This window comes from Neofelis nebulosa, chromosome 3, assembly GCF_028018385.1.
Source record: "Neofelis nebulosa isolate mNeoNeb1 chromosome 3, mNeoNeb1.pri, whole genome shotgun sequence".
In the NCBI taxonomy this organism is placed as follows: domain Eukaryota; kingdom Metazoa; phylum Chordata; class Mammalia; order Carnivora; family Felidae; genus Neofelis; species Neofelis nebulosa.
The window spans coordinates 150465742-150486578 of record NC_080784.1 but is presented as its reverse complement, the minus strand read 5'-3'; the positions used below and the strand labels follow the sequence as shown (position 1 = coordinate 150486578).

The 20837-nt window shown below is 35.0% G+C and overlaps 1 protein-coding gene and 1 long non-coding RNA gene across 3 annotated transcripts; both read left to right on the top strand.

Moving 5' to 3' along the window:
- Window positions 1-1469: 1469 nt before the first annotated feature.
- LOC131506190 (uncharacterized) lies at window positions 1470-8998 on the top strand. Of its 2 annotated transcripts, none has more exons than XR_009258779.1 (3): window positions 1470-1636; window positions 5168-5310; window positions 8573-8998. It is a non-coding gene; the product is annotated as an uncharacterized LOC131506190 (long non-coding RNA). The 2 variants fall into 2 exon arrangements; XR_009258780.1 differs by lacking the exon at window positions 8573-8998 and adding an exon at window positions 5539-5905.
- A 5680-nt stretch (window positions 8999-14678) lies between these two features.
- On the top strand, window positions 14679-15245 carry PRR27 (proline rich 27). Its single transcript, XM_058723328.1, has one exon. The coding sequence runs from the start codon at window positions 14832-14834 to the stop codon at window positions 15243-15245; it is 414 nt and encodes a 137-aa protein (XP_058579311.1). The 5' UTR covers window positions 14679-14831.
- Window positions 15246-20837: the final 5592 nt, after the last annotated feature.

Sequence of the window (20837 nt, the reverse complement as noted above, 5' to 3'; positions counted from 1 at the left end):
TTGGCTGAAAATGTAAATGTTTACCATTTAATAAATAAATATGAACATTACTTTTGTATGCTAGATTAAAGAACCTGGCTATTAACTTTTATCCACTCATTAATTATTCAACAAATAGTTATTAAAATCCTACTACATGCTAGATATCATTTGGGTAGTAGAAAATAACTAAAAATGCTTATAAATAATAACATTCTGCCAGACGAGAATGGTTGCTTATTTGTGTGTTCTATATACAGACATACATTATTTCTGGAAATAAATCTAATAGGTAATACAGGATTGTCTTTTTTTCTTTTAGGTTTGGCTGGAAAATCTATCTTCTACATTTTCTTATCTACCATATTACTTCATTACTACCAGCATGCTTGGACAAACCTATTAATAGGGCAGAAATGTTGAGCCAAAGGAAGACTGTGCAGAATATTTCCCGAATAGTTTATACTTTTCCTGTTAGTTCATGTTGAGTGTATTGGGTCTGTATTGTGGTTTCATACAAACTGGGCTGATGATTATTTAAGATATTTTCATCATTCTTTCTGAGTTATAGAACCGCCTTTTTTCCCCCAAAATAAAATTTCAATTGCAGTCTTTGGTGTGTAATCATCATTTCCATTGTTCAGACTGGCCCACTAGGCTTTTAATATTATAAAGAGTCCTGTAACAATTGACTTTAAATGAGCTTGGCTCACTGACATAACTGTACACTTAGATTTTACTTCTCATAATGGATAACTTGGAACACTACAGATTATATTCTCCAACCACAGTTGGGTTCAAAGTTTTATTCAGCTATCATTCTACCATCTCTCTCATTCATACTCATAAATTGCCATAGCCTCAACCACAGACCCTCACTCCTCTCAGTTTACATTGTCTTACTGAAGAAGGGAGTCAGGCATTGGGAACACAAACTTTCTAAGCACCCCCCCCTTTTATTGGTATCTGACAAATGAAGAAACACAAAATGCAAATAAGTGGGTACATGCATGTATTATAAGGAAAAACTCTGGATGAAAATACCCAGAGAAGACAGAGGGAAGAGAAAGTTAAAGAAAACTAGATTAGAGATCAGAAAGTAGGGGATAAAGATGAAGGTTATTGAGCTTAGAAATTTGTGTTATGCATTTGGTTGTGATGGGAAGACACGGGAGGGGTGTACACAGGATAGTGACATTATACGACATGTGTCTTTGGTGAAAAGATTTGAAAATTTGAGACTTTTCCTTTGATTTCATAGAATATTCCAATCTTTTAATCTTTCCATTATACTCCATTCTATCCAATCCTTCTTATCCTCATGTCCTTTCTTACTCAATACGAACACAAAGTTTTTTTCAGAAGTAAGTAACATATGACATATACTTTGAAATGGTGGAACAGGAAGAAGCTAAGAGAATTGTTCTTTGTCTTCACAGAATACTCCATGCCTTAACACTCTGATTATATTCCATTCTCTCTATTCCCTATTGGCCTCACTCCCTTTCTTATACAGCCCAGACTTTATCCTTATTTCAAATATTATCTTGATGGTACCTATAACCCTCCTGCCTTTCTGCACTTAGTCTTACCTGGAAAACACCCAAACATGAACTTGATTTCTACTGTCACTCCATCCAAGCAGATGAATCCTAAAGTAAGTTAGTTTTCTAAACTTTTTTGGTCACCAAAGACCACTTACCAAACTTTGTCTTGTTGGCATTAGAGTTATCTGCCTTCCTCAATTCTTCTTACGCTTCCAATCATCTTACTAGAAAATAACTTCCCTTTTTATTTCATAGACTATATTGAGCCCATCCAGCCTAAATACTACCCACTACCTAGTACAATATACCAATAACTTGATAACTCTCAATATGACTTTAACTGTCTCCTTCAAGTCTCTACGAATATGGTGACCTTCCTCTATGTCAAAGATAATAACTCTTTTGATGCTTTTAAAAATTTCCTCTGTAATCTCTCCTTTTTAATAGATTGTGGCAAAAATAATAAGGGTGATTATAATATCTGAAACCGACTGAGCATCTATATGCAGGGTACTTTATATTTTGCCTCAATTAAACTTACAACCATTAATATTACCATTACATTACTAATAAAGATTAATATTCCTTGCAGATGAGGAAATTGTAGTAGAAAATGAGTAAATTGCCTCCAGGGCACTATTCTATTTGTAACTATCGCTTAAGATTTATTTCCTGGTAATTTTTTTAAATCTTTCTTTAGCTATTTCTTCCAGGTATTTTGCATGCACTCCTCTCCTTGTATAAAACAGTAATGTTCTCTAGGACTCTGACTTCAACCACTTCTTTTTAACTGTACATTTTTTTCCTATATGATCTTGTCCACTTTAACCATTTTAATTGCCACATGTAATCAGCCAATTAAAATCAGCTCCCAGTTCTCTAGATTCAGCTCTATAACTGCTGTCCCTCAAATTTAGGGAAGGGAACCCAGCTGACTCCTAAATATGTATATATTTGTTGGCTTCCCAAATTAAAATGTGAGCGATATGAGGAGTAATGTGTAAGCAGAGTTTCACTCGACTCCCTAGTAGACAAAACATTATCCAGTATTCAGATAAAGTCTCAGTTATTCTATATATTTTAGACCTAATTTTTAAAATTTATTTATTTATTTGAGAGAGAAAGAGAGAGAGAGAGCCACGCACATGAGGAAGAGAGTGACTCGGGGAGAGGGGCAGAGGGAGAGGGAGAGGGCAGAGTGAGGGATCCCAAGCAGGCTCAATGCTCAGCATGAAGCCTGGAGCAGGGCTCCATCCCATCCTGGGATCATGACCTGAGTCAAAATCAAGAGTCAGACACTCAACCAACTGAGCCACCCAGATGCCCTGACCTAATATTTTATTATAGTAAATTAAACTGGAACATAGCAGCTATTACAGCTCCTTTTGGTGATTTCTAAATAATTTTCAAAGATTTGTCAATGATTCAGTCTCTCCAGATCCAAGTTTATTTCATTGACGATTAGAAGAGATTTTGAAAATACTGAAATAGGAAAACATTACAAAAATATGGCCATTTTTTGCATACTTATAGCAATAAAACTTAGTAATATATATATATATATTTTTTTTTTAATGTTTATTCATTTTTGAGAAAGAGAGAGAGAGAGAGACAGAGTATGAGCAGGGGAGGGGCAGAGAGAGAGGGAGACCCAGAATCCAAAGCAGGCTCCAGGCTCTGAGCTGTCAGCAGAGGGCCCAATATGGGGCTCGAACTCAGAATGCTTAACCAACTGAGCCACCCAGATACCCCAGTAGTATAGTTATTTCTCTAGTAAATTAAAAACCTTGACCATTCCAAGAGAGTAGCTGTCAGTAATGGAGAAAAAGGCATCCTATTTCCATTACTACAAAAGCACAGGGTATGTTCTGGTCCATCACTATTCTAAAATCACCTACTGTTTGTGAAGTACGATATTGTATATAACAAAAGAAAGTTACTGGTAAGCTTATTTTTCATGTCCATTCTATCCAACTGTCAAATATAATCCATAGGTTTCCCATCCTGTTGAATCATGAAGTAGAATTAATAGCACCCATGTTTTTAGTATAACAGTCTGAGATAGAGGATTAATTACGTTACGCCTTTTTAACTTCTTCATACATAAAAAAGTGGCATCTTTGGAGCTTTAAATTCCAAAGGCCTTATTTTAATTTTGTTCCCAGATTATTTTTTATCCACTGGGTTGCATTTCTCATATTCTCTAGGGTCTAGAACAGTACTATGTGTCTAAGTGAATGATCAGGTGAAGGAAAAAAAGGAAGGAAAAAAAAGAAAGGAAAGAAAGAAAAAAGGAAGGATGGAAGTAAGAAAGGGAGGGAGGGAGGAAGGGAAGGAGGGAGGAAAGAAAGAAGGAAACTTATCTTCAAGTTCTCTGCATCTTTCCTGGGCTGCGTTGAGCCTACTGATGAGCTAACCAAATACATTCTTTTTCTTTGTTAGTCAACCTTTATTTCTAGCATTTCCATTTCATTCTTTCTTATAGTTTCCCTCTCTGTGCTGAAATTACCTATGTGATCCTGAGTCTTGTCTACCTTACCATTAGATTCTTCAATATATTATTCAAAATTATTTACATTCTCTGTTTGTTGGTTCCAACAAGTCACTGTAATAACTCACCCATGTTCTGACGATTGCTTTTTTTAATCTGTAGACCGCTCTTTCTTGCCTTCCTGTTTGTCATGTATATACATACACACACACACACACACACACACATTATTTTTTTTGGCTGAATGTCAGAAATATGTTGTAGTTTAGTAGATAATACGGTTAAAATTTTTATGGTTGTATGTGAGCACTTTTCCTTCTGTGAGGCCATTAGTGAGGGGGGTTTATGCTAATTGATTCCACAGAAAGTTACATATTTGGAAAGGAGGGTTCTCTCACTCTAACAAATACTACAGTCCTGTCTATGATTCAAGCTAAATCACTTCACATTACTTTATGACTTGGGCACTGCCAGCCAGTACTGTCTTTTATCATTTCTTACTTATATTGCATATTGCTAGAAATACATGGTTGTCAATAATAAATATACAAGACAGAAGAGCTCTTTAAGTTTTTAATATTTATTCATAGTTGGTAATTCATGTTTGTAACACTAATATAGAAAAATACACCACACTGTTTTTATTTTGTTTTATTTTATTTATTTTATTTTATTTTTTAATGTTTATTTATTTTTGAGAGAGAGAGCAAGCAGAGGAAGGGCAGAGACAGAGGGAGACACAGAATCTGAAGCAGGCACCAGGCCCTGAGCTGTCAGCACAGAACCTGATGCAGGGCTCTAACCTACGAACTGCAAGATCATGACCTGAGCTGAAGTTAGATGCTTAACCAACTGAGCCACCCAGGCACCCCCACCACACTGGTGTTTTAAACAAATATTTATGTTAAACCATTTTATTCCGTATTTAACATAAAATAAACTATAAAATTCCTTCATCACCCTTTCTAATTAATGTCAACAATCCAGTAATCAATATTTCAAAATGCATCTAGTATTTAAGTTTAATACAGTTCTCAATTTGTCTTTTACTGCCACATTATGGGAATTTCCCTGATTTTATGATGCTGTGAAATAAGGGGAATAATTTCCAGCCAAATAAGTAAAACTCATAGTTTTTTTATTTTTTCAGATATGAAGCTGATTTATTTCAAAACAAAAGAAGTAACATTAAATTAAAAACTTCTTATAAGTACCCCCGGAGGAAAGGGACTGAGGCACAGTGTCCAGAGCAAGACCAAATCTACAGCCATTAGTTTCCATCCTGGAAACAAGGTATTCTTCCCTCCACCCTCATATAAAGATGCTTCCATTATTGAAAGATTCTCCCTTAGGTCTCAGTTAATAGGGTGACTATAAATGCATGTCATATTTACGTTCTCTCCAGGTTTGAAGAAGTTATTAACACAGCGTGGTATGTAAATCTAATCCACCATATATCTGAATATCACTTCAAGACTACATAAGAGAAGACTAAGTACAGGATTTTTTTTTATTCTTTAGGTTCAGACTGGACTCAGGAGTTCACATAAACCCTAAAAGGATGGGTTTGTTCTACTCAGGAATTCTCATGTTCTGAAGAACTGAAGAGTGGGGTCAAATAATCCCCTCTCACTTAAAAGCTATTCGAAGGAAAAAAAAATTGAGGAAAAGGAGAATGGAAAATTATTAATTGAATGAGACATAAATGTTTTTTTTTCCTTCTGGAGGATTCAAAAGACTAAATCACAAGTGATATATGAGTAGATAAATAAATTTAGACAGTGGGACAAGGGAGGGATTTTTAAACATTGATAAATCTGGAATTTTTCAATTTTTGATTTTTTTAGAAGTCTAAAATTATAATTGAGCTATCCTTTGTTATTATTCTTATAGGAAAACTTTATTCTTTAAATTCTTTATGAAGAAGAAATGATTATTCATCTTTAATAGAATTTCTAATGCATAAGAGCTTTGTTAACTTAATAGCCACATTAAGACAAAATATAAATGAAGTAAAACTATGCTTATTGGGTTATCTGTAATATAATAATTTAAGATGGCATTATTTGAACTACTAATATAGAATTTCTTTCTAAACCACATTTAAAAAGGTGAATATGCATTTTCTTTCATAGTTTTTTTATCTATATTTATCTATGTTTTGGAGCCTTTGTATATAATCAAATTGATAGGTTCCCAAAATAATACTGGGATAAGGGATGGGTTCTTCTAAGTTATTCTAGTGCCATGTAATATGACAATTATTAGATAATTATTAGACAATATGACAGTATTATGGCAAATTAGACATTTGTCATATAATATGTATATGAAAATCTGGAACCAGCCAATTAAATACTCCTGTTTCAGAAACCCAGAAAAAGCTAAAAGGAATGGTTTTAGAGAGATCAATGAATACATCAGGTAACTTTATATTGTTAATCTTTAGGGTCTACCATGAAGCACAGGCCACTTTATTTTTTTTTTTTTAATTTTTTTTTTCAACGTTTTTTATTTATTTTTGGGACAGAGAGAGACAGAGCATGAACGGGGGAGGGACAGAGAGAGAGGGAGACACAGAATCGGAAACAGGCTCCAGGCTCCGAGCCATCAGCCCAGAGCCTGACGCGGGGCTCGAACTCACAGACCGCGAGATCGTGACCTGGCTGAAGTCGGACGCTCAACCGACTGCGCCACCCAGGCGCCCCAATGGCCACTTTAAAAATAATTGGTCTATATTGAAGGCTACAATGTTGTCTTCTTTAGGTATACATTCATGATATTTTTGTTTCACCAACTAACATTTTTATGTTCTTTTTACGAAAATGTTAAAATACAGCAGAAGGGAATTTTGGCACTGTAAACAATTTTAGGAGATTTGTTTGATTGGTTAATTTGTTCCTCTGTTTATAATATAACCCATTTTGAAAGGACTTAAGATAGCTTGCAAAATAAGTAAAACAGGATTTTTTAAAAAAGATATAAGTATTTTGATGAGGACAAAACAAGACTGGGGGAAATAAGATAAAGCCAGAGATGAAGTAAGCATCTCCAAATGAGGTGCCACATGCCCTGTAGAGTTCAAAATATGGCCAAGATATTTGACTATGAAATTGCTGGTAAGCAAAAAACAAAAATAAATGCAAAAACAAGAGATAAGTAATATCACTGTAGCTAGGACATGAAAGTGTATCCATAGCTGAAGAAAAGCTAAGTGTTCGGGCCTGTCAGGAATTTCTCCAGTGCTACTTATTGGGAGAGAGAATGAGGCACGGATCTTTGTCTCCTATATTTTTACTACCTAAAAACAATATAAAACCTATTGATGTCTTTCGTACATAGTCTCTCAAAAAAAAAAAAAAAACCACAAAGCAAAACAAAAAAACAGATGTATAATACCAAAGAACATTACAGCAAAGATCATCCAATATGTGGTCAAAACCATGTTGAACATGTAAACAAGCAACCTAAAATAAAAAATATGTTTTGAGAAATGGATGGAGTATATAATTTCCAGGGCTTTGCCCATGAATATAATTTTGCAGCCTAGGTCTTGTTACAAATTAGGTAATTAAGCATTCACAGTCTCAACTAAAACTTGAAAACATTTTGTATTATTAGAATATGCTTTGTATAGTTAGCATACAAGTAATACATTTTCACTTCACAAAAACATTATAGGTTATAGAAGATAAAATGAATTACTTAAATTATTTTTAAAATCACCCATAACTAGAAATAGTCCATTAAATATGTTAGCTATATTTAACATCTGAATATTCATTTGGCAATATATCATGAACCTGATATTATTACTCCTAATAAATTACTTCATATTGGGCATTCATATTTTTTCACATTTGAGGTACTAAATAATATTAATAAATGTCTATAATAATATATATTATAATATATTGTAACATATTGTATATTGTAATATATTGTAATATATTATAATATATATTATTAAATAAGTTGTATATATTATTAAATAATACATTATTTAATAATATATATTAAAAATAATACATAATATATAAATAAGAAATATAATATATAATAATGTGTAATTATATATATGTATGGTATATTTAAGTAATAAATAATATATTAAATATATTATTAAATATTAATATATAAAATTATATAAAAGTCTGTATGTTGACTTTTTGTTAAGAGGGGAGATAATTTATGATTTTGAAGAAGGGAGAAGACATAAACCAATAATCAACCAACTAGAGATTGAGTTTACTATCTTTGAAGAAGACTGAGCCTAACCAAGGCACATACCTTGGTTATGGTTTATGCTAAGCCCTCCATGACAAATTAATTGCAAAAATGTATCCCTATGTAACTAAATCAATTCACTCCACTTAAAGAAGTTTGGTTAGAAGCCAATTAATTATTGAAGGACATTTGCAAAAGCAGGTAATTTGAGTTGTAGCATCATTCCTGTTAGGTCATGGAGACAGTAGTTAATAGCAGGACCAAATTTTCTGCTAAGGGTGCTTCTACTCAGACTAATAAAGCCATGCATTCTTTTGTCTCTCTCTAGGAAAAGAGAAATAACTAAGATATATATTGTATATTTTCTGAAACAACCACTATAAAATTAATCTTCATAAGATCACTCAAAATGAAGCTTCTATTATGGTCTTGCATCTTGTGTGTTGCTTTTACAAAGGCAAGTAAATAGACTTCTAAAATTATAGCCACAGTATAACCATTGAATAATTGTAGATAGGGAGGGATTCATGTTAATGACATAAGTTATTATAGTCTTGATAACAGTGCAGCAGAGAGACATGTTAATAGGCATGAGTTTTGTTGTAACAAACTTTTCTTTAAAAAAAAAGTTTATATATTTTGAGAGAACGAGAGCACATAGCAGTGCAGGGAGGAGAAAAGAGAGACAGAAGACAGAATCCCAAGCAGGCTCTGCGAAAGTCCTACACACGGGGCTGGATCCCAGGAACAGAGAGATCATGACCTGAGCAGAAATCAAGAGTTGGATGCTTAACTGACTGAGCCAGCCAGGTCCCTGTGTTGTGACAAACTTTTCAAAAGGAATTTAAAAAAATAAAATAATAAAGTTGTGTTAACTTGGCTACCCAGCAAGGAGAAGAGGTTAGTACAAAAATGCAGTGGGCTGGGGCGCCTGGGTGGCTCAGTCGGTTAAGCGGCCGACTTCAGCTCAGGTCATGATCTTGCGGTCTGTGAGTTCGAGCCCCGCGTCAGGCTCTGTGCTGACAGCTCAGAGCCTGGAGCCTGTTTCCGATTCTGTGTCTCCCTCTCTCTCTGCCCCTCCCCCGTTCATGCTCTGTCTCTCTCTGTCTCAAAAATAAATAAATGTTAAAAAAAAATGCTTTAAAAAAAAGAAAAATGCAGTGGGCTACAGGAAGATAAAGTTACATGGAATCAGAATCCCATGTAGATTATTTTAAGAGTCTATGTCTTCAAATTATGGAAAGCTGGCTTGGGCTTCCTGTGGGAGTGATGTTTCATTGCCGAAGGTATTTAGGTAGAGTCATAAGGAATATTTGGTAGAGTATACTTAAATATACTTAAAGCTTAAATGGACATAGCAACCTTCAACATGGCATAAACAAATGAGACTGTGCTGCCAAAAAAAAAAAAATAGCTGTAGGAAAATTTTTAATCCTAGCCAATGAGTGTGCTAAACATCGTCCTTTGTAAAAGGAGAAAATTGACACCTACCTCATAGAATCGTTTTGGGAATTAAATAATTACCTAAAGTGCTTGGCAGAATACTTAGGATACAATAGGAACTTAAATGTTATTTGATATTGTTAACTATTTTACAATTATTATTGTCATCCTGTGCAAATTTCAAGATATTATCCTATCTCTTAAAATTAATTAAATTCTAATTCTTAAAAGAGCAAATGATGAGTTTTCCACTATTTTTTATTCTTATCTTGTGCATGATCTGTGGTGAATTTCTAAAATGCATTGAAGCTTAATTGAATAACAACTGAATATATGATCCTGCAACTGTAAAGAAGTGACACATATACACACAAGTGCAAGTGCACACACACACACACACACACACACACCTAATGCAAGCAAAGCCTGAGAGGTGAAAGGGAGCAGTAAAACTAGGTATATGAATAACAGCTGAATCATCTTTCAGTTGGTTGGTAAGATTGATGTACACGTAGAAAATTACAAATCAAAATCCATCAGCCAAAGTAAAACTTTTGAGAGCACGTACTTAGTTCTAAACCATATGTTGATAACAACAAATAATTTATACTAGTGATTCATACTTCAAAAATAAAGAAACTATACTAATAAGACTGTACAAATTCTTCAGTAATATGGAAATCTGGGTGCAGATGTTGTCAAATAACCATAGGGAATTAATTTTTCCTTTGTTTTAGAAGTGCTTCTTCCATGTTCATGAGGTAAAACTTTTTTCATTTGCATATGAATGTGCTTGTTTTTATCTTAAAGTGTATCTTACATTTTAAAAGTCTTGGATTTCTTTACAATGCAATTTTATGACTACTGTTGCTGTTAAATTTGATTGAAAAATGTTTATGGAGTACAAATATATTTGTGTTTAACATATTTCCCATGAGGTCTTTATTTCTTTTCAATGAGCAGAAGTATTAAGCAAGGGCACTCCCTCTGCAGAGTGATAAATATTTTCCTATGCCCAATAAAATTTATGACAAGGTACTAAATTTATTTGAACAAATTAAGGAATGAATCCAGAAAGATTTTGCCTGTATGAAAGATTACAGTAGAAGATAGCATGATCTAGGAATTACTAATAGGAAGAATGTGTCCCAAAGAGCTAGATGATTTCTGTGCAGAAAATACCCACAAATTACCCCTAGGTATGAGGCCACAGCATTCATCGATTGACTAGTATATGACTTTTTGTAAGTTGTCATTTTTGCCTCAAGTGCTGATAACAGGAGTGTGCTAAGAAAATTATGCTTGTACCATCTACAAGTATGCAGTAGAGAAACATGACAATCCAGCAAAGGAAAGCCAAGAGATACTGTCTGGATGTGCACACTTTTGACCTAATACCATGAGATATATGGCAAAGGAATGGAAAGGTTTTGAAATAATCATTAAAATGAGAACAGTAGGAGGTGTTACTTTGAATTTCTTATAAGAATTGATATTTTAGGGGCGCCTGGGTGGCTCAGTCGGTTAAGCGGCCGACTTCGGCTCAGGTCATGATCTCGCAGTCGGTGAGTTCGAGCCCCGCGTCGGGCTCTGTGCTGACAGCTCAGAGCCTGGAGCCTGTTTCAGATTCTGTGTCTCCCTCTCTCTGACCCTCCCCCATTCATGCTCTGTCTCTCTCTGTCTCAAAAATAAATAAACGTTAAAAAAAAAAAATTTAAATAAAAAAAAAAAAAAAAAAAAAAAAAAAGAATTGATATTTTAATTATAAGAGTCTAGGGCTGTGTTGTCACAAATACAACTCACTGACATGTGTCTGTGTGAACACTCTGGAACATGTATCACTTGTGCATCACGCATCATACCTTAAAATGAAAATATGATGCATAAGCAAACATTTTTAACTCAGTAATTCAAGAAACCAACCTAAAATTGGAAAGAAATATCATATACGATATTAAATTCTTTTTCATCAATTTTTTATTGGAGTATAGTTGGCACACAATGTTACATTAGTTTTGGGTATACAACATAGTGAGTCAACGTCTCTATATGCTATGCTGTGCTCACTGCAGGGTTAGCCACCATCTGTCACCACACAGTGCTACGTAACACCATTCGCCATGTTCCCAATGCTGTGCCATTGATTCCCATGACTTACTCATTTCATAAGTCTCTATCTCTCTCTCCCATTCACCCATTTTTTTATTTTAATTTTTTTACTGTTATGAGAGAGAGAGAGATACAGAGCATGAACAGAGGAGGGGCAAAATGAGACCAGACACACAGAACCTAAAACAGACTCCAGGCTCTGACCTGTCAGCACAGAGCCCCATGAGGAGCTCAAACCCATGAGCAGCCAGATCATGACCTGAGTCAAAGGCCAAGGCTTAACTGACTGACCCACCCAGGCGCCTCTCCCATTCACCCATTTTACCCATCCCTTCTACCCCTTCCCTCTGGCAAGAATCAATTTGTTCTCTGTATTTATAGATCTGACTTTACTTTTTATTCATGTGTTTTGTTTTTATACAATATTAAATTTTAATGAGGAAGCTGGACTAGCTGGGAGGCCTAGAAATCATCCCTGAACAAAGAAACCTTGTTTGTTCTTTCCAGTACCTAGGAACCCAATGTCTAGCACTCAGCACATAGTAGGCACTCATTTTATACTTTTAAAAAATAAATCCTTGAATATCCATCGACAAAAAGCTTAAATATCCCAAAGCTGCTGAGGAAACATCTGTATTTTCTGAGAATTTATATTGCAAAGCCTAGTTTAGTCACACGGGATTTTGTGGAAACACAAGTAATGTTCTAATGTAAATAACTGGTATATACAAGCAACTAGTCACAAAATTGAATCAAAATATTTGGTGTCCTATGTATGAAAGTTTATAAATAAATATGTATGAGAAATTTAATGATTGTATGAAATATTGTCACTAATAGAACATTAATATTGGCTATTCAGTATCTAGTTTTTAAGAAGTATTTAGAATAACAGAAGAGTCTACATAGTCACGGGAAAACAAGGCAAATAACTGTACCACTTAAGAAAGAAAATCCTAAGTTACTTAGAGAGTTTTGTCAGTTATGATCACTGAATATAGGTAGAGATCTAAAGAACAATATTTTTCAGGGGCATGAAGTTTAAAAACACTATTTTCTTTGTTGTTTTAGAAATTTCTCACATCTGGTGAAGGGGTAAAAAATATATTCATATTTGCTTGTAAGATATTAAAATGTATTCTCTATTATTTTCTTTTTAAAATAGTATTTTCTATCTAATGATGTTAAATATAGTAAAACCTTGGATTGCCAGTAATTTGTTCTGCGAGTGTTCCACAAGATGAGCAAACATTTCTAATAAATTTTAACAAACGAGACAAGTCTTGCAATACGAATAGTACGTGATGCTGAATGTTACATAATCACAATGGTTCTTGAAAATCTCTTTGATATATAAGTGCTTTGGATTACTAGCTTGTTCTGGAATGAATTATGCTCTGAAACCAAGGTTTTACTGTAATTCAGTATTATTTTTTTCCTTGACAGGCTTGGAAAGTAATTTAGAAACATGTTCTCTTTTCTTGCTATGATGGGCTCATTTAAAATGCATGTATAAATATAGGCAAATGTATATTTATACATCCTGTAATTTTCTTATTCATACTGATATCTTGCCCAGTTACACTCCCCGCACTTAAGATTAAATGCTTTAAACTGAAAATTAGCTGTATAAAGTTATATATAATAGAAAAGTACTGATGATAAAGAAGGCAGTATTTTCTAATAAATATGAAATTGGGTCTAGTTCATAAATGGTGTCTGCCATTGACTAGTTAACTTGGCATACGTGTAAATGAAATAAGTTCATCAACTGGTTAGCATTAACATAAACACATTAAAAATATTATATATATAGTTTATTATATTTTAAAATATTTATGTTATACACATTTAAAATTCCTTAAATTATAATTGAACTATGCAATGTATCAAAGAATCTAGGAACTTGATATATAAACCAATATGTGTCAAAATTGCTCATGGAAACTGACAAATTTATGATAGGAAATAAAATGTCATGTAGATGAGACCAAGACATGTCTTAACTTTTTGTAAATTTCTACGTAATTTTGTGACCTTGCAGCCCCCCGATAATCTTACACACATTTAATAGACAAATCTGGATAGCAACTGGAGGAAAATGTGTCAACACTTATACTGAAAGAAATCATGTGAAATTTAACAGTAAATGTATCAGCAACGTTAATAATCTCATTTAAAACACAAACACCACAGGGAAAACTAAATATGAAAGCCAACAGTATATGTTGCAAAATGATCACCACATTGAGTTAACATCCATTACCACATAGTTACAATTTTTTCCTTGTGGTGAAAGCTTTTGTTATTTATTTATTTTGTGTGTGTGTGTATGTGTGACAAATACGTTTAAGCTCTACTGTCCTAATGGTTTTCAAATATACAATACAGTATTAACTATAGTCAATTATATCTCAATTAAAAAAAAATGCCAGTAGTCACTCATCCACATCCAGTCTGCTTTACTTCTTAATAACAGTTTGAGATATTAGGCTTTGATGAGTGGAATTGGATGCTGCTGGATGGGAAGGAGATCAAAAGGGCACCTGGAAGAGGTATAACAAAGTGAATGCTTCGGTGGGGCACTTTGGACTTCTCGGGAGCAGGCAATGAGATCAGTGGGCTGGGCGGAGGGTACAGAGAAGGAGGCCTGGAAATACCAATCCTATACTGCACACACTCTCTCCTTCTCTTTTTGTCCTGGCCTACTAAGCTGGCATATTGTGCAGTTTAAAACACTCTGATTTGCCTAAACACAAAATATTTCTCCCTAAATTGAGATTTATTCAGTTTTCTCAAGAAATTATTAGTCTCCTAATTCAAAAATTACAGAAGCATATTAGCCTTGAGAAAGAGATTCCATTGGAATTGTTACAAAAATAATCTTCACTCATCATATATCATTACAGTCATAACGTAAGTAAATATATAGATAGGATAGATAAAAACAATCAACTTTGACTTCTTTGCTGCTCCTTTAGGATTATGGTGGCAATCATTACCCACTTAACCCATCTCTGAATATTCCTTATCCCATGTCAGACAGGGATTTTGCTCCTCTTTTTCGTCCTTCAGAGAATAAAATCCCCCCTTACCCTGGGAATCCTGACCCTGATACAGGGGTGCCCTCATTTCCCTGGATTCTCACCTCTCCTGGAGACCCCTTCCACCACATTCCTAGTTTTCCTGCAACTACTTGGTGGATCCCCTCTCCTCCTCCTAGGGAATCTCCCCACTTTGTCCCTAACTCATATAAACCCGAAGGACCTTTCTTCTCACTCAATGCTCCCCTGCCTACTGCTGCCGAACCTTATGTAGCTATACCTCAAGTATCCACACGTACTACACCACCTCCAAACGCAGAACCTGTTGCAGTTGACCCTGGGGCAATTGAGCCTGATGATGCCGAACCTGTTGCCCCGGAACCTCAGCCTTCCACTTTTGACTAGGTGGGTTGCCTAAGTCTTAACTCCTGTGATGCACGGAATTTGAAGGAGAGAGAAAGAAACAATCTCTCCATAAGCAAACAAATATCAGCGTAAACATTTTGAACAGCTTTATTAAGATACAGTTAGCATACAGCACACTATAGGTACTGAAAAGGTACACTTTGATAAGTTTTCACATATGTACATATCAATAGAAAAAAAAATCCCACCCTCCCCTTTCTCTTATCCCCAACCTCTTTTCTGTCACCACAGGTTGGTTTGCATTTTCTAGAACTGCACGGAAGTAGGACAAGACTGTAAATACTCTTGTGTCTGGCTTCTTTCACTCAGTGTAATTATTTTGAAATTAGGGGAAACCATTGGTCTTCACATATACACATATTCAAGGGCTTTATTTTAAGATGGCATTAGGTTACAAGCCTTATTAAGCAGGAACAAAGGAACATTCTTATCTAAGGCTAATTTTTCCCATTACGGGGATCAAACCATTCTGAGTACTCAAGCTTATGCCCTGTGAATTTTGAGATTTGTTTTTTTTACTCTTATGAGATCAAAAACTTTCCCCTGCCCTATGTGAACACCAGATATTGTTCCATTTTGTCTTTCAGGTGGTTCTTTACCTGGCCTCAGGTGGTATATTCATATGAATAATCTATACTTAGTTGAAAATATGAGGATAACCTCTTTAGATCTTTGTATGTATATCTTTGTCCCTCTTTTTCTGCTCCAATGCTCTGCCCTGTGAATTTCAGCTACCTTGTCTTTCTGGGCTCCTAGCTCCATCTCCCTTATTGAAGGCCTGGAAACTCTCCAGGCAGTAAGCCAGGGCGATCGTAGGGTTCACTTCATTTGTTTCCCGTCTCTTAGGGATCGCTGTCTTTCCTAGCTTAATGTTCAGATCTCGAGAAACTGTTGTTTCTCATATATGTGGTACATTTTTAAAAATTTGCTTCAAGTAAGGGTGTAAATCCAATTCCTGTTACTCACCTTGACCTAAAGTATAGTTCTCTAGACTTTTTTAAGACAATCAGTCTTTAAAAAATCTTTAGGAAGCACCTATTCCCTAAGTTTTAGTATATATGGTCCAAGCAACTGGCCTATTTTATTTATTTTTTTTTTAAATTTTTTTTTTAATGTTTTATTTATTTTTGAGACAGAGAGAGACAGAACATGAACGGGGGAGGGACAGAGAGAGAGGGAGACACAGAATCGGAAGCAGGCTCCAGGCTCCAAGCCATCAGCCCAGAGCCCGACGCGGGGCTTGAACTCACGGACCGCGAGATCGTGACCCGAGCTGAAGTCAGACGCTTAACCGACTGAGCCACCCAGGCGCCCCTACTGGCCTATTTTATAAAAGGGAAAGTGGGATTCCAAACTACATAGAAGATACTCTAAATTCTGGGCACAGGCAGAAAAGAAATGGGAGCTTAAATCCACCAGTGAATAATTTCTTCAGTACATTGCCACTAATGGAATACTCTTAGCATCTGCTTCCTACAAAGAGGTACAAATTCTCTTCCTGTTCCTTTGTTTTTGAAAAAGATCAGGATCATGTTAAAAGCTGGTTTGACATGGCACCAGAGGAGTGTAAAGAGGTAGCCTTATTCTACAATGCTCCACACGTTAACATAGTCATTCAGTGGGTTGCTTTGACCTAAAGCACTTTCCACTTACAAGCATAGGCTTGTGGCCCACATGGGGGTAGAGGGGAAATGTTGGAGCGTATGGATAAAAAGAAATAAGACATATGATAAAAACGGGACTTGAAAACACTGCCAAATACTTGGACTTTATCCTGTAGTCAAAGGAATTTATCAAGGAGCTTCGTTGAGAAGAATGCTTTGAACAACTCTCTGTTTTCAAAAACTAAATATGATGGCAATATACAGTATTCTAAATACGAGTTATAAAGAGATCACCAGGATACAATTTCTTAGAGAATAAAGATTATTCAGAAAATGTAGGCCCAGTATTATGAAATAAAGTATATTTAGCATGCATGACATTTATTTTTTAGGTAAAGAAATGAAATTTTCTAGAGAAGAGAGTAACAATCATTTGTTTCTGTAAGTCATATATGATACTGAGATTTAAAATCACACCTTATGGGGCACGTGGGTGGTTCAGTCCGTTGAGCATTTGACTTCAGCTCAAGCCATGATCTGACAGTTCATGAGTTCAAGAGTTTGAGCCCCGCATTGGGCTCTCTGCTAACAGCATGGAGCCCGTTTTGGATCCTGTTTTCCTAGCTCTCTGCCCTTCCCTGCTCACACCTTCTGTTTCAAAAATAAATAAACATTAAAATAAATAAATCACACATTAGATAGACTAAATCTCATCATTTGAAATCACCTGGGAATATATTTTTATGACATGAAACCAAGAAAGTGGAGTGTGGAGAGGCATTGATACCCTGCATCTGAAAATCTCTGCAATTATGAACTCATGTCCTGTGTAAGAAGTTCAGGAACTGCATAGATAGATCTTTCTTAAACTGATCCAAATTGATTATGATAAATATTCTAAAATAATAGTGGTCTGTATAAGGAAGAAACTTCCATAGGAGGTATGGGGTTGAATTGTGGAGAAGAGGAACCATCGCTAAAGTTGTCACAGATTGTTCTGTATGCTATCCAATCAAGTTCCATCCTTACCCCACACCAAAAGCCACTGTCTCAGAAAACAAACACAAAAATTTAGATCTGAAATCTCCCAGTCCCCACCCCTCTCCCCCACAAAACTACATCCATCCCCCATTAAACATTGTCCTGGGAAGAAAGGCATTGTTCAAAAAGCTCATTTGGACTCATTCCACCTGAGTTGGTTACTCTTGTTGAACAAAAAACTTGGTTACCCTTGTTGCAAGTTCTCTTTCATTCCTTCCCAAATCGGCTTTAATTGTACTGTTATAAAATTAGACAGGAAAATGGCAAGGCTTTTTTTACTGTCAGTCAAATCAGAATTTCTACTGAAGTGATATCAGCAGTTAAAGTAGAATTGAAAATCAAATGTGATGGCAGTTAATACTGTTGGTGATGCCTCTTAATGACAGCTCTTGCCAAGGAAATTAAAAGACTTCAAATTTTAATACTACTATATTCCTTGGGTTTTTACTTATTTTATTATTATATAAGACAAAGATTATTGTTGATGAACTAGTTCAAGATATTAGACAAATTTAATAATTTCACATTTTCAGTAAGCATTTATGTTTAGTTTCTTACTATATTTACTTAGTTTCTAACTTAGAAAGTATGCTATTTTCTAAAAGTCTCTCAAGGCAGAGAAGGAATTCTATTTCAAATCATTCAGTATCAGAAGATTGTGTTGATCTGAACCCAAGACCTCACACAAAGGAATCCTGTATAATACATACATGCATGCAAATAAAGCATAATATTGAATTAAGGGGCTCCTGGGTGGCTCAGTTGGTTAAGTGTTTGACTTCGGCCTAGGTCATAATCTTGCCATTCCTGAGTTCAAGCCCTGCATCAGGCTCTGTGCTGACAGCTCAGAGCCTGGAACCTGTTTCAGATTCTGTGTCTTCCTCTACTCTGTCTGCCCCTCCCCTACTCACACTTTGTCTCTGTCTCTCTCTCTCTCTCTCTTTCTCTCAGAAACAAATAAACATTAAAAAAAGTTTTCTTAATAATAAAAAATATTGAATTAAAATTGCATTGTAAAATAGTTATAAGACTGTGCATAATATATACAAGAAGATAGAAGAAAAACTTGATTGTCTTAAATGTGCATTTTAATCATAACATAGACTTGTTTCAATAGAGTCCTTTAACATTAAAATCATAAAAAAACAAAAGCAATTTTGCTGTGTGAGTAATTTTGTAATTTTATTTTATAAAACTAATATATTCTTTTCCTTTTTTTCGGATTCCGTTGCAGAAATCAATGAAATCTACAAATATTTACTTTCTTTTCCAAAGACTTTTATTTAGTATATTAAAACCACCAGTCTCACATATTGATTGGCTTGTGGTATTTTTTCATCAGACTTCATTTATATAGAAATGATGTTTATGATGTACTTTTTCCATCCAAAATTTTAAACGGCTATTTCCTAAATACGTAAATAATTTTTAGAGATTTAAACATATCATGGCAATATGTCTTTCTTTTGAATAAACACTATCTAAAAAAAACACATATACAAATAGAATTTTTTAATTGTTTGTTTCCAAATTATTTCTTTTGAAAATGTGACATAAGGCAGTTAAAGGGGAGACAACCACCATTCCACGGCTCTCCCCCATTATCCTTCCCTCCAAATGTTTCATCTACTGTTTAAACAGGAGTGCTGATGCATAGGGATACTTGTACCCCAATGTTTATAGCAGCACTTTCAACAACAGCCAAATTTTGGAAAGAGCCTAAATGTCCATTAAGTGATGAATGAATAAAGAAGATGAGGTTTAATACACAATGGAATACTACTTGGCAATGAGAAAAAATGAAATCTGGCCATTTGTAGCAATGTGGATGAACTGAAGAGTATTATGCTAAGTGAAATAAGTCAGGCAGAGAAAGACAGATACCATATGTTTTCACTCATATGTGGATCCTGAGAAACTCAACAGAAGACCAAGGGGGAGGGGAAGGGGAAAAAAAAAGTTACAGAGAGGGAAGGAGACAAACCATAAGAGACTCTTAAATACTGAGAACAAACTGAGGGTTGATGAGGGGTGGGGAGAGGGGAAAGTGGGTGATGGGCATTGAGGAAGGCACCTGTTGGGATGAGCGCTGGGTATTGTATGGAAACCAATTTGACAATAAATTTTATATATATATAAATAAAACGTATTTAATATCAATTTACATAATGCTTGCCAGTGCTAGGCACGGTTCTAAGCTCCTAACAAATATTAACTTAAGCTTGTATAATAACCATGAAGTAGATATTATTATCACTCCCATCTTAAACATTAGGAAAATGAGTCACAGAGAAGATAAATGATTTACCAAAGATTACTCATTTAGAAAAGTATCAGCAGGAGGATGAGAAAGCATACCAAAGTACATGGAATTAGAACTTTGTTAGAAATTAGAAGACACACAAACTTGCATGAAGTTAAACATGATGGCTATCTTCATTTTTTTGTCGCAACAAATTCTCAATAAGTTGGAGGCATAAGCCAACAAAAATTCATTCTCTCACAGTTCTGGAGGTCGAAAATCAGCTTTACTGGGCTGAAATTAATGTATTGGCAGGGCCATGAAGCCCTCGATAGGCTTTTGGAGAGCTCTGGCTCTTCCAGCTTCTTCCTGTGGCTGCTAGCGTTCTTTAACTTGCCTCTGCATCATTCCAGTCTTCAAGGAATGCACCATCAAACCTCTGTCTGCTCTGTGCTTTCCAAGGTTTTCCCTCCTGGGTGTGTTCAAATGTTCCTCTGCCTCCCTCTATAAGAATATGTTCTGATTACATTTAGGACCCACTCAGATAATCCAGGACAATCTCTCCATTTCAACATTTAAATTCACAATTCCATTTAATCACATCTCTCAAAGACCTACGAATTGCCAAATAAGGTAACATTCACGGATTCTAGGGATTAGAACAAAGTTGGAGCCATTTCACAC

What these genes read in the sequence shown, in the direction of transcription:
- PRR27 (XM_058723328.1), top strand. Translation starts at nt 14,832, where the DNA reads ATGTCAGACAGGGATTTTGCTCCTCTTTTTCGTCCTTCAGAGAATAAA.